The 15,542-nt window shown below is 28.1% G+C and overlaps 1 protein-coding gene across 1 annotated transcript in view; it reads right to left on the minus strand.

The window, feature by feature from the left end:
- LOC136988882 (proteasome adapter and scaffold protein ECM29) overlaps nucleotides 1-15,542 on the minus strand; it is a 158,679-nt gene that overhangs the window by 63,842 nt on the left and 79,295 nt on the right. Inside the window, exons 19-22 of the mRNA XM_067286882.1 lie at nucleotides 9,724-9,932; nucleotides 6,936-7,040; nucleotides 6,544-6,657; nucleotides 174-269 (exon numbers count right to left, since the gene is read on the minus strand). Coding sequence (XP_067142983.1) covers nucleotides 174-269; nucleotides 6,544-6,657; nucleotides 6,936-7,040; nucleotides 9,724-9,932 — 524 coding nt within the window. The remainder of the gene's footprint in view (nucleotides 1-173; nucleotides 270-6,543; nucleotides 6,658-6,935; nucleotides 7,041-9,723; nucleotides 9,933-15,542) is intronic.

Below are 15,542 nucleotides of genomic sequence, written 5' to 3' on the forward strand. Positions count from 1 at the left end.
TATGTGAATAATTAAGGATTAATATATGTTTCAAATATGTTTCAAAATTAAGAGGAAGCATATCTTTGTGATAAAAATTTCAAAATTAATTTATTTTTTGTTTCTAAGTTTGATAAATAGGTACAAATGAATAAATTATAAATAAATAAATATAAATATTAAATCAATCTTACCTGACGAACAGATGTTTTAGTATGCATTATATATTTCTGCAATATTTCTGATAATAACCATTCAAGCAATTCCATATTAGCTGACATATTATCAATCTAAAATAATATTTGTATTTACATATCTAATTTCAACTTTTTAATAATTTTTTAAATATAGTAGCCCCTTGTTATATTGAGCTTGTCAGGAGACAAAGACAAAGTATGATATATCCGAGTACTAAAAATTCTGGTCTTATACTAAACAGAGTATACATGAGTATGCTATGGAATCTCTAATCAGCAAGTGTTTCTGATATAAAATAAGCTTAGTTTTGCAATACTGAATTTTATTCATGGTATATAGCAATGGTGGCAAACCTGTGGCCCGTGGGTCAGTGTCTGACCCACGCAGGCTTTTTAAATGACCCACATGCTGATTTTTATAAACTTATTTTTTATATCATAAAAGAGAGAACAGACAATCAAAAACATTAAAAAATAAAGTATATACAGTATATATATCTAATGTAGAATTTATAAAAAAAAAACTAATTTAAAGGCCTGATGCAGGCATTGGAGCATGTGCAAAAAAAAGTAGTTTTTAACCATCCTGCCCTCCCCTTTCCAAATGACACCACTTAGTGACCCATGAGCTAGTACTAAAAAAATTAATGAACATAATTTGACCCACTTCTCAAAAAGGTTTGCCATCACTGGTATATAAGTATTGTGAAATCGGGGGGGATGCCGAATAAGTCGAACCCCTCTCGATTGTCACCAATGTGTGAGATCCCGGGGAGGTAAGAGTTTGTCGTACCTCTTTTTCCGGTGACTCACGTGTCCAGGATGGCTGTTACGTCGACGGCGCGTTACGCGTTACGCGAGTGGAGGAGGAGGAAGGATGGGGCCGACGATAAGGCGAAGCCGACAGTCAAGGAAGACACCATTTTATAACAAAAACAAGATTTATTAAACTCGAAACGAACAAAACTACACGTCTACCCTCATAAACAAAAAGGGGGTCCGGAGAGAGAGAGTTTACAAATATATGCTCATACCTCTTAACGAGTCCGTAATAGACAGAATCAGAAGTGACGATAAAGTTTGGCTGATGGAGAATCCGGTAATGGGCCGATGGCACGTAGAGCTTGTTTTTCCGTAGGCAGGGCAGTGGCACTTAAAGAACTTAGAAACTTTTTGAGAGTCCGGCGGATGGCGTAGTGCACGTCGTAAAAGCGAGACGAAGAGAGCCCTTTAGGGGGGGAAGGAAGCGTCTTTTATAAGTTTTGGATGGGAAAACTTGTCACGTGATCGAAAACGAATCACTATTAGGGCCATAGGTGTTCCCGGGATATTAAATAAACGACTAGTTCGGACGCTAACTATAAACCATCGTGCAAGATGATCTACCTGCTCCGAAGGAATAACGGTTTGTTGATAGTTAGGGGACAATCGTTGCCATTCGAGGGTCAACAATTTCCCGGGTATGGAATGTTGTTGATTAAGTCGTTTATAACTGGAGTGAACAAATTCAGAAATTTCTAGGTTTTTAACTTCCAGATTTCACAGTATTAAATGACATTCACATAAATATTGACACCACAAATGCCCATTTAGCATTATAGTTTCTTTAATAATGACATTTAAAGACAAATACCGTTGATATAAAAACAAAATATTAGTTGCAATTTTATTATATAGTGCTGTATTTCACAATAAATTGCTTATTAAAAATTTGCGTAATTTAAATTTTTCAATAAAAATTATAAACGCAGTAATTGAAAATTTAAAAAATAAATATTGAACATATAAAAGAACATCAAAACTTATAAAATTAAAAGAGTAAAAATTCTCTAAAAAGTAAAATGAAGTTACTACTGTGGAAAAATTTTAAAACTTTCCATTCAGAAATAAATAAATCTTTTTCTTACACATTTTGAGGTAAGTTTGAAATTTCATACCTGTATGTAAATTGACTCAATACTGTCAATTCACATAAAGGTATAAAATTTCAAATTTACAGAAACTTATAAATAAGAAAACAGTACTTAAAATCAATAAATAAATGACTTTTAATATAAAAAATGAAACATAAATTATAATTGATCCATCCAGCTATTTTGCATATTTAGGTCTTGACAAATTTATTGTTTCACCTGTAGTAGTAGTTTCAAGGACAATGGTATGAATTAAAATACCATATTTCGTTGCAAAAAGAAATTCAATGAAAATTTATATTTTAAAATTTATTTACTCAAGTGCTTTTAAAATGTGCGGGACCAAAACAAAACACAATATATCTGAATCTGCAATATAACGAGGAGCTACTGTGATAATTATTAAATTCAAAAAACAATTATAAACTTATTAATAAGCTACGTAATAATAATAATAACGTGATTAATAAAATAACAAATCAATATATTGATAAAAAATACTTGAATAATAATTTTAAATTATCCTAAGTCCTACATTTATTTTTTCTGGAACATTTGAAGAATTTAATTTTTTTTTTCAACATCAACCTAATAACCGGTGCAAATCTAATTAATTTTCTATGGTTTGGTAAACAATTCTTCTTAGGTTGATGTTGAAGAATTGTTTACAACCTGGTGCTTTTAGGAGTTTATCAACTTAAAATTTATTTTAAACATGTACTTAAAAAACTTTTGTTAATTTTATACAAAAGATATTGAAATGAATACTATTAATTATTAATAATAATTTCAATTAATTAGGTCTGTGAGGTAAAAAAGAAACAATGCAATTCATAATCATAAGTTAATTATTCAGAAAAATAGTAAATATGTATATTTTTGTTTTTAACTTTTGATTTTGGATTGCATTTTTATTTCATTTTTTATTCACAGACTCAATAAATTAGAATTACACTACTATTTTTATGAGCTTTATATATTTATCATCCTAGAGGTTTTACCAAAAATTAAACTTACTATTAATAGTTAATATAATTAATAGTACTCATTCTTACACACACACACACACATATATATATATATATTTATATTTTGTTTATGGATAATTTCAAAAACTTTGTACTTGTATATATTAGAATAAAATAATAATAATTATTTCATTTTTCAGTCAACTTCTGTATTGTTTTGTATTAAAATATTTACTTGAATATTATAATACAGGGTGTTTCACAATGTTTTGACAATTTCAAAGTTGAATAACTCGCATTAAAACTGAGATACAGCGACGGTGGCGCCCTCTATTAGTAGTGCGGACTGTCAACTTCCATCTCATATAGGTTACTACATAGTATCATGGAGTACTGGTTGAAACAACATCGTGTGTTCGCAGTAGAGTGCTATTTTTGCGTCGGCGAAACGTGCAACGTTGCATGCACACGTGCAACGTAAATTTTGTAAACATTTTAAGATTCGGCTGCAGTATCTAATTCCTGCTCGTGGAACAATATCGAATTGGGTAAAAAACTTCCATGAAACTGCCAGTGCATCGAATTGAAACACAACCGGCCATAGGAAGACCGTACAAACTCCTGAGAACATCAAACATGTGCATAGCAGTTTACAGAAAAGTCCTCGTCATTCCATAAGAAAACGTGCCCAAGCGCTAAAAATTTCACTGGCATCCACTCGTTGCATATTACGGTATGATCTGCATTATCATCCTTACAAATTAGTTGTGACAGAAAAGTTAGACCCCAGAGATTATCCAAAAAGAAAAAGATTCGCTGAGGAGATGCCCGATAAAATCGAGAATAAAGAAATTGATCGTGATAAAATTTTGATGACTGATGAGGCACACTTCCATTTAACTGTTGCTGTGAATAAACAAAATTATTGCTACTGGGCTCCTACACATGATAATCCCAAAGCCATTGAAGAGAAGCCGTTACACAATGAGAGAATAACCATAATGGCAGATGTGGCATCGTCTGCCCATATTTTTTCGAAGAAACTGTAAACATTGCCTGGTATACAGAGATGTTGAATACATTCCTAATCCCTACCCTTCGCCATCGTAGACATCTCTGGTCAATTTGATTCCAAGAAGATGGCGTGACATGGTACATAACCAACCTGACGTTTGAAGTTCTCCATGAAGCTTTTGGCAACCACATAATTTCCAAATGCGCTTATTTTGATTGGCCACCTCGCTTGCTTGATTTAACCCTGCCAGACTTTTACCTATGGGGAGTTTTACCTTATTTGAAGGCAAGAGTATACTCCGACCGGCCAAGAAGCTTGGAACAATTAAGAGATTGAATTTGAGATGAAATTTCCAGAATTCCTCCAGCAGTTACAAAAAATGTGTTCAAAAGCTGGGTGAAATGCCTCGAGTCTTGTGTAGCCACAAATGGTCATCATTTGTCTGATGTAGTACTTCATAAGTAAAATTGAATAGATTTTGTACCTTGTGTAAAATTTTCAACTTTTTTTAGCAATTAGTTTGTGAGTTATTCAACTTTGAAATCGTCAAGACATTGTGAAACATCCTGTATATATATTATATTATACTAGTTGTACCAAGCAAAATATTTACTGTAAAAACTTGTTAAGTTAAAAATAAATAAAAAAAGTAAACAAGAAAATAAATTTATTTACATAAAATTTATTAATATAAGACTTATAAAGATACATAGATTTCAATTCTGCCCCTTGTTAATTCTAGCAAAGACTATATTAACAAATGTGTCTGTACATTCCTTTGTCATGTGACATTCAATTCTCCAAAAATGTTTAAATAACCATGTAAATAGCTTCATAGTTAATTTTCATACAGAAATGAATATGCAAGTCAATAGCACTTAACTGAATATAATTTTTTATTTCTTTTTTCATCTACCTGTAAGAGTTTATTTTTTCTAGAACATTTGAAGACACATCTTCATTTAGGTGTCATTTTATTCAAAAAAAATACTATAAGTCCTCCTGACCAAAATTTAATTTACAATAGTCTTTCTGTTAGTAACAGAATTAAAAAATAATTGGGAATGAATGAAAGAATGTCTTTTGTAATCAAAGCTGATTTTGACATGTTCTTTCCGTGTCAAAATCAGCTGCGATTACAAATGTTTTTTTCTAAATATTTTTATCTTATTAACTATTAATTAATCCATGATATTCTAATTTATTTAGTTGATTACAACAAATATACACGTAAAATTCTTAGAAAATTTCTAAATGATTATTTTAGTTACATTTATAAATTCAGTTGATTTGTATCTCTAATTTTTTGAATTATTATTTCCAATAATATCTAATAGAAACAAAGGTAATAATGTTATTGTGTTTGAAAGAACACAATAACACTATTAAAATTATTCTGTTATATAATCAATAAGGCTAAGACATCTAAGTATCTAGATGTCCTAGCTCTAATAATCAACTACATAATTTATGAAATTGTTGCACTTCAGAATCTTGTGTGATAAAAAACAAAATGAATATTAAACATTCAGTAACTATATAATTTTACCAATACATTTCAAATAAAACATTTCAGATGAATGTTTTAAAAATAACTGAAAAATAAAATATATTATATATGAATTAATAAGTTCATAATACATGCTATTAAAAATCACATTACTTTCAAAAATAATATTAATACACAATTTGAATTTATGAATATAATTTTAAGAATAAACATATTACTACTAACATAGTGATTATTAAAACCAAATTTTAACAATTTATCCACAATTATACTTGGTTATTAGTTAGCTATCAAGTTAACTAATAACTGAAAATACTTAAATCATCTATTGATAATTTGAATGAATGCAATTATTGAATGTTAAGGCTACAGATAAACTAAATACATTGTTAATTCAATTAACTACAAAAAAATTAATGTTTTTTGAAATTGAAGGCACTAATAAAGTATACACTAATAACTGCACTAATAAAGTATACAAGTTATAAAATTCTCTTTCTGTATACAATTGTTGCTCACTTCAATAGTATTCTCTTTCACCTGAAATTTGTTTAATGTGTACAGTAAATAAACAGCAGTACCAGAGACTGTTCTTTTATTATTTCTAAATTTGAAATTCATAAATTTAAAAATAATCTGATGTGATTATGTTTCAAATCATCTGAACATGATATGAAACAATAATATATAGATATTTTTCTTTTTTAAAAACCTCATAAGTTGAACATTTAATGGGACTTTTAATTAAATATTTGTATAACTTGTATACTTTATTAGTGCAGTTCTTCAATTTCAAAAAACATTAATTTTTTTGTAGTTAATTTTGTAGTATTTTACATTTAACTTAATTTTAAACACTATATATTTAAGTTTTAGTAAATTTTATCCATTTTTATCTAATAAAATTTGAAACAAATAAATTAATGTTTTGATAATGGTATTGCAGACTTAATGTATTTACCTTATAGTTATTTCTGTCAACAGTCCAAAAATCTGCTGCAGATGGAGAAGCTGGTCCTAGACAAGCACATGCAAGAGCTTCACCAACAGAAAAATGAACATCAATATCCATATCCTATAATTTCAAAATGAATTAAACTCTTTAATAAAATGATAAAATTTATTAATTTTTTCATTAAATGTTTTACAATATATTTTTTAGTCTGAGGTTCTTTTTTCAGCATTTATATCCTACATAAATATACTCAACCAGAATAATTCAATAAACAAAATAAATATTGGTGGATTACATGAGGTATAATATAGCTAATTAATAATTAAACAAAGTAATTTGATTGAAAGATACATTTTTTTAAAAATAGGAATACTGTATCTAATTTTCTTAACACTTACATGAAATGCAGTCTGAAGGAGGATATCAATCACTTCTTTATTAAAAGGAAATTTTTCATCTCCTACGCACAAATACCCGAGTGTTAAAGAAGCACGTTCATATAACTGAAATAAAAGTTTCTTAAAATGAAAGAACTGAAATTTTATACATTTTTATAAAACTTTTAATAATTAAACTATGTTATATTGCTTATAAGGTATCTAAACTTATTAGCAAACATGAAGTAATAGTACTATAAATTATGTAAATTCTATAAAAATATTTTGCTTACTTAAACCACTTTACAAAATATATATTTAAATATTTCATAAATATAACAAAAATTTTAAATTGAATTTCAAAAACAATATTCAAAATATTAGAACTACAAGAAACTTAATGCCATAAGATTAAAATTCTGAAAATTTACATACTTAGATTGTAAACAATACTATTAAATTCTTAATTTCTTTATTTAAACTTAATAATTCTATGAAAGCTCAATTATATCTGTTAAGTCTATAAATGCTCAAGAATTCTTTGACAATATACCTTTTTTTTAACAGCTTCCCAAGCTTAACATTAATTTCTATCATCCTTTTATCATAAACTTTTGCTTTATTTGTAATTTAAGCTTGAAATCCTATTCTAATTTTCAAATTTTATATATTGTATTTTATATGTAAGTTCTTAGACGGTCTGGACTATCTAAGAACTTACAATAGATGGGCTGTCAAACAGGTTAAAAATAAATGTTTAAGTAAATAATTTTACTGAATAAGAGTATTTTATTTTCCCCATATTTACAGTAATTCAGTTTGTTTGTTTTTATGCAAGGTATATCCATTTATTTTTGAATTATATTTATGTATCTTCATTTTGTTTAATTCAAAACAAGCGAATTCAAATAATGAAACATTCATTTTTCTACAATTCCATAAAAATTAGTTAAAACAAAAATTGGATTATATATATATATATTTCCTTTAATGAAGTTTAAAATCAAAAAACATAAAAACAAAAGTTCTAATGCTTTCAGACCTCATCACCATCAGAAACATCTAAAGGATGAATTAGAACTTTGGTTTTTTTTTTTTTTTAAATATTCTTTGTTGATTATTTATTCAAATACATTTGTAGAAATTTGAAAATTATTAAATGCTTTATGAAGGAAAATATTTACCTTAACAAAGTTTAAAATTAAAGCTAAGTTTTATTACATATTTGGAAAAAATACTAACTTTGATTCTACTTTTATAAATAATGAAAAATAAAATTTTAACTTTTTTTGTTTAAATTTTCTTGTGCATGAACGAATTTCCCTATGAGACATTATTGCTATTTCAAGTTAAAAGTATTAGTCTGGACTGACAAATGGACATAAAGTTTAAGTCAGTTTTTCTTGAAACAAATTGACTGAAAATGAAATTATAGCTAAGTATTGGCAAACTGGTCATGTTTAAAAACAATTATAGAAAAACGTTTTTCAATGATTTGGAAACCACACAAACTAAATGTTAGTTATTAATGAGGCAGAATTGATCATAGGACTACAGTCCATTAGTGTATCAAGCAGGAGTCACATAGCACCAAAATCACCACTTGGCAATATTTTTATTAATTATTTATTAATGTGGCAATAAAAATATAATTTTGGCAATAAAAACCCTAGCTTCTTATTTTAACATTTGGCATGAAATTGAATTACAAATCACACATCAGGAAAACTAGCAATATGTCAAGCTTCTGTACAATGAAAGTCCCATGCACCACACACCTTGCGATTTCATGACATCATATGGCAAGTTTGGGCAGAAAAGTAAGAAATGACATTGAGAACCAAAGGCAGTTTTGTGTAATGCAGCCCAGCATTTCCAGAATAGGAATTTTTTATCAACTGACAGAAATTTTGGGATCACTTTCCAGATACCAAATTGATAAAGCTACCAGCACCTGCATTAATTAGCAAGTAAATTTGATGGCATTAAATAATTTGAAGTGGTGAAAAAAGGTATAAACTGGCAAATTAGTGGAAATATTTTAAAATTTTCCAGAACAACCCTTGATCAAGTATGCTGATAAACAATATTATTTTTAGATTTTAAGAAATATTAAGATTTTGTCCTTAAACAATTCATTCATATAATCACATATTAGAACATAACATGACTTTGTCAAATTTCATAGAATCAAAGCAGAGCCAGAGAGAAAGAAGTAATCCTTGCATATGTTAAGTACAGAAGAGGCAATTCTTATACCTAACCATTGTGGGCAGGCAAACTTTGTACAATACTTGCCACCACAAAAGGGGCTATCCTCATACCTGCTAGCCATGGGAGATGCAATCCTTGCACTTACCATCATGGAGACACAAAAACAAAGTAAATAATGGCAATTATTGCTTTGTTCTTGTCCTTTGTTCATTTTTTGTTCCTATTTTTTTGTTTCTATTTAAGTGCATGCAATGTTGTTTTCATTTTTTACCCCTAAATTTTGTTAGATGTGCTTAACTGCAGAGAGCACAAACACTATTACATTAACCGCACTGTATGAAAAAAAAGGCACAAACCCCTATTTTTTACATTTAAATGGACCCTTATTACATTTTGGATTCCTCATCACAATCAATAAAAAATGGTAAAGTTTAATCAAAATTGATTGATCAAATTTTGAGATGAACACAATTTTATAAGCCACACAGAAGAGGCTTTGTTAACACTGCCTCAAATATTTGTAAAATTGTCATTCATGTTATTTAAATTATTATTAATGCAATACATAATTTTTTTACAATATATAAGTACTTACTTTTGTTATTGCCTGATTCTTTTTTAGTAGTAATCCTAATAAATTCACTAATGAAAGTTTAGAACAAAAAAGATTTTCATTTTGATCCATAACATCATCAGTACAATTTTCTTCATTAGCAAGAGGTAGTGGTCCATTGCGAGCAATTTCTCCAATAGATAAGCAAGCAGCACTACTTAATTGGTGTTCATTACTTTGAATTAGTGATGCTAGATTAAATAAAAGATAAAATCAATTTAAATAGATAAAAATAAATATTAACATTGTTAATAAAATACAAAAATATAAATTATATAAAAGAAAATAAGAAAATGCAATGATCACAAAAATGTAATTGTCCAAATACTTATAAAATGTAGATAATTAGGTAAGTATGAAGAATATAAAGAAGTTATTAGTAATACAATAACAATTTTTAAATGCATTTAAATATAAATATGATAGCTATTTTTTTAAAAAAAGAAATTATAAATCTATAATTTTAGAAGTAAAAACATTACATAAATTAAAATTCAAATATACAAAAAAAATTTAAATGTTTAGTGAATGAAAAATAAATTGAATCAAAAAGAAGAGGCTGTTTAATATTTTAATGCGTGTTTATGTATTTATAAATATACACTGGTGTGTATAAATTAACAAAATTGTGTGTTTTAGTGGTTAAAAAAAAAAAGCTAAGTTTTTCAATCAAAATTACCAAACAGTAATTAATTAACTAGTAAACCTTTCTGTAAATAATTCAAATGCAGCATCACTAATAGAGGTTAAGGACAACTTTAAAAGCATTTTCCTAGCACTCTCTTTTAATTTGTAATTTAGTAATATCATGATTGCTGGAGGGAAGCATTTTCATTCCAAATGTCTTCACAACACTACTTGAATGACAATCAGAGATAAAAAGCCACCAACAGAGTAAAGTTCATTAAAGTCGAGCAAAGATTTTCAGATTGTCTGAAAATCTCATTTCAGGGCTATGATGATAATTACATGAGATACAAGAGAAACATGCCATGGCATGTTTCTCTTTGTATCTCATGTAATTTCTCTTGTATCTCATGTAATTTTTCTCTTGTATCTCATGTCCATTTTAAAGTTAACAGTAGTACATCCCAACCAAGGATAAATTATAGATTCTTTACTTTAAATTAAATCAATGTATTAATACTGAATGTATATTCAGTATCTAATAATAAAGTACAAATTAAAACAAAAAGATATTTGAAAAGAAATGTAAGAACTAAGCTCACAAATCTACAAACATGTTAAATATTTTTACTATTTAAAATATATATTTTTTTAAATTAATTAAAGATATGACTATTTATACATACTCTGTTTTTTATCCTTAATGACACATGTAGGTAATTTTATTTGCTATAATTTACAAAATGCAATAATTATCTGAGCATTAAACAAATATTTTTGAGGGGTATTTTACAAAATATTTTTTTTTTTTTTTTTAAAGTTGGGAATACAAAAATAAAAAAAAGAGTATAAATAAACATCACTAAGCCTGATGAGTATATAATGAAATACCAACGATCGCCTTAAAAATCGAGCTATAAATTGGCTAATTAAATGATCGATATAAAGTAATTTGTTACTAGAGGTAGACGTTAGGTGCAATCTCTTATCTAAGTTAATAATTATAATTTAAGTAAATATTAAATAAATTTAGAACCTTCTGGAATAAAAGAACTGAGCCAGGGCGAGGCTTGAACCTGCAACCTCAGCTTGCCGTGTGGTGCACTTGCCAGTTACGCCACCCAGATCCTAAGTGAGTCTTCACTTCCAGAAGTATGTTAATTTAGATATAACAAATTACTTTATATCAATCATTTAATTAGCCAATTTTAGCCTGATTTTTAAAGTGACTGTTGGTATTTCATTAAAGAAAAGAGATTATTTATTTTAAAAAATTTTTTATATTAATATATATTTTGATAAATATTATTTATATATAAACAATTACTATTCACATGCATAGCATTTATCACTGACAACTTCATTCAATTAAAATATTCATTTCTTCTTTTAGCCAAATTTTTTTCAATTTCTCAGATTTTTAACATAAAAACAACATGGAATCACTTCACATTTTCCACATTAAACATTACAATATGAAATCTGTAAACAATTTTTAAAATTTCATTACTAATAATATATCACTTTATAAATTAATAATTCATCAAAGTATAATTTTAACCAAGTGTCCTTAAATACTTAAACTTTTATCAATTGTCCACTATAGGAACAAAGCAAATTATCATTTAAACATCTCATCTAATTAACAATTATTTTTAAAGTAACTGTTTAGAAAACTACAGGACTGTCTAGTGCAGTGTATCCCGATAGCAAAAATGTTGGCTTTTTTGTTAATATTAAATTTTGTTGACAAAAATTAATTTATGACGGGTGAAAGTAATTTTTGGTTTACATTTCAATTGTTAAGACATTTTTTTAACTGCTTAAGCAATTTTTTCCCTTTATCTTAATATACAAACAAAGGCATACAAAAAAAAGGGATGAATGAATTACTGGAATGATTATAAATCATTTTAGGCATTTCAAATTATCTATTATTTTTCATTCTAATGAATCCATAATTAGTATTTTACAACATCAAGCATTAGGAATTGAACAATTCACCCACATTAAATTTGTAATTAATGTTTTCTTACTGTTTGTTGTCATGAATAGAAAGATGTTTGCAAACTTGTCAATGATTAACAAATCTAATTTATCAAAAGTTTCAAATGTCTGCCCAATTTTAATAATGTATTTATCATCAGAGTTTTCCATTTTAATGATCTATAAATGAAAAATATTATCTCTTTATGAAAATAATTGCACAAAAACTAGTGTATTTTTATAAAATTAGAGTTGTTGATTGTAGAAGAGAGCATTCATTTCAAATTTAGTATGGGCAAATTTATATTTATAATATCAGATTCTTGATATCTGATACTATAAATAGTGTATACATAAATAATCAACATACATAAAAATCCAAAAAATAAATAATTTCTCCATTTATGATTGTTTTGTGAAATTCTCTTAAATATTTTGTAGATTTTTAATGTTTTGTAAAATGCTATAAAAAATACAGTTTGTTGAATATTCAAATAATTATTGCATTTTATGTGAACAATAGCAAATAAAATGGCATCATTAAAGATCAAAAACAGTGTATATATAAATAACCAATTATTTATACATACTTTATGTATGCTATTTATACTTACATCATGTACAATTTGTTATACACAACATAAGTATAAATAACTATGTCTATTAAACAAAGTTTGTGGCTGATAAAATGAAATTAAAACATTCAAACCAACATTCATTTATCGTTTTATAAATTAAAACTCTGCCATTATTTCTTAATCTATAATTAAGCAATTTGTTTCTATTGCAAATTACAGTATTGTGCAAATTAATGTGAACACAAGTGAAAATTTAAAAGAAAAAACATTTATTGGTTAAAGATGAATAGAATCAAAAAATAAATACAATTTGTAAAGTACTATTTTTTTAGTAGCTTAGGGAACCGACTATAATTACGGTCGGTGAAACTTCCGTTAACCTAACGGGTACTTTACGCGGATTCGAGATTAGTTTGCCAGGCCTGGGCTTTTAAGCGTGCACCGAAAAATTAGTAATAATAACGATAAATATCAAGTCAAATCAAAAGTTCAAATATATTTAATTAATAACTAGAACGTACTACGTACAAATGTCAATAAGCCAAACAAAATTTATTAACGAAAATCAACAAGTCAACCCGACAATAAACTTAGCTACTTAGCTTAACTTAATAATAATTTCCCCTTTGAAATTCGACAATCAAATACTTAGAAACTATGAACAAAATCTCTTACTAATTAAACATCTATCCGTCACCTCACTATACGAAGAAACTATTTCCTCAATCCTTTCGATATCGTCAAATCGTCAATCGAACTCCTCTTTAGCACCTTGGATCGTCCAATTATCAATCTGGACTTCTATCAAAAAATACTTCGCTTTCGAATCTACCTCGCTCTCAAAGTCGCCTCGATTTGGAATTCACCTCTGTTTGGAAATCACCTCTCCTTCTTCGGTTAATGTACGGGTTTTATACTGTGAGGTGACGTCACACTTGAGCTGGGTTACTCCTCTTATTTACATACTTAGTTGCTAACATTAACTTTCTGTTCTGGCAGCTTTAAGTTTCCGACAAAGCTTATAAACCGTTTACAAAATATTTATCATAATTTTCTGGGATGTTTAAGACGGTTTATCAAGTATTTCTCTACTAGTGATTGTGGGGACTCCCCCCTCCATTTTTTTTTCTGCGGACTGTTACTTCCGCCGGGCAGCGCAAGTGCGCAAGATGTTTCCTATGGCGCTTATTTCTCCGTGAGTTGTTTTATCTTCATTTTTCATTACTAACAAGAGAGTGGTGGGGAACCTTCGTCCTAAATAAACGTAAGCCCCAAACAAAGATAATAAAACGGAAATAATAATAAAATAAAAATAACGTTCAGACTCAGTTCCTTACAAATTTAAATTGTTTTAATATGAAATATATCCTCCCTTGGCTTTAATAACTTCTTGAACATGTTTTGACATGGAATCAATAAGTTTATTACAGTTTTCTGTTATTTGCTGGTCTCAAAACCATATCTGGATTACAGCCTCAATCAGTTTTGTTTTTGTTGTGCAATCTATTTTATGAAGTCTAGCTTTTACTATAGCCCACAGATTTTCAATCAGATTAAGATCTGGTGAATTTCCTGGCCATTCAAGGCATGATATCTCTTTGTCTTTGAAATATTTAATCATGACCTTGAAAACGTGACAAGGAGTCGAGTCTTGTTGAAATACTGCTTGATTGTTGGCATCAGTTTTTCTTAGTTCAACTTCCAATCTTTGTTCTAACAAGTCTCTGTATTTTTGCGAGTTCATCACACCTTCGACCGGCACAAGGGATCCGGTACATTTATAAGAAAAGCAGCCCCAGAACATGTTCTTTAATGGATGTTTAACTGTTTGATCAATATGAGCTGTCGTAACTATTTTGTTGTCACTTTTTCTAACGTAACAAGATCGCTGTCTTGTACCAAAAAATGGCTTTCATCTGAAAACAACACTTTCCTCCAATCTTCAACAGTCCATCTCATATTTTTTTGCCTAATCATATCGTTTTCTCATCATGGCAGCAGTCAATAACTGTTTCTTTTGAAGTCTAACCATTTTTCTTCCACCTTCTATAAGTCGTTTTCGTACGGTTGAGTCATAAACAATAACTCCAGCATGTATTTACAGCTCCTAAACTCACATCACACTCCTTGGCAATATCTCTTTGAGTCATTGATGTGTGTTCACTCAAAGTAACAATCTTAGTGCATTTTGTGGGAGTACTATCCATCTTCAAAAAAAAAAAATTAATAAAGCCTCAGTTCAGTTTAACTTCACCAAAAACACAATAATTCAAAAAACAATAACAAAATCCAACACGTCTATAGCTTGGTATGTCTTATTACTCACTAACAGTCAGATCGGTAAAGCAAAGTGGCCGCTACATTGACATAAACGTGTTGCCAACTGCGAAAAAAAAGCAAAATTGTGTTAATTATGATGTGTTCACATTAATTTGCACAGTACTGTATCTTTTAATATGCCATTCTTTTATTCTCACTATAATCTTCAATCTAATTTACCTGTATTATATCCTAATTCCACTCCTGTCTGTTACAGAATTACAGTAGAACCTGCTTATTATAATCATAGATATTATTATTAATCTTTTAATGTTACTGAAATTAGCACAT

This window comes from Centruroides vittatus, unplaced genomic scaffold (assembly GCF_030686945.1).
Source record: "Centruroides vittatus isolate TY-2023 unplaced genomic scaffold, ASM3068694v2 scaffold_386, whole genome shotgun sequence".
Classification (NCBI taxonomy): Eukaryota; Metazoa; Arthropoda; class Arachnida; order Scorpiones; family Buthidae; genus Centruroides; species Centruroides vittatus.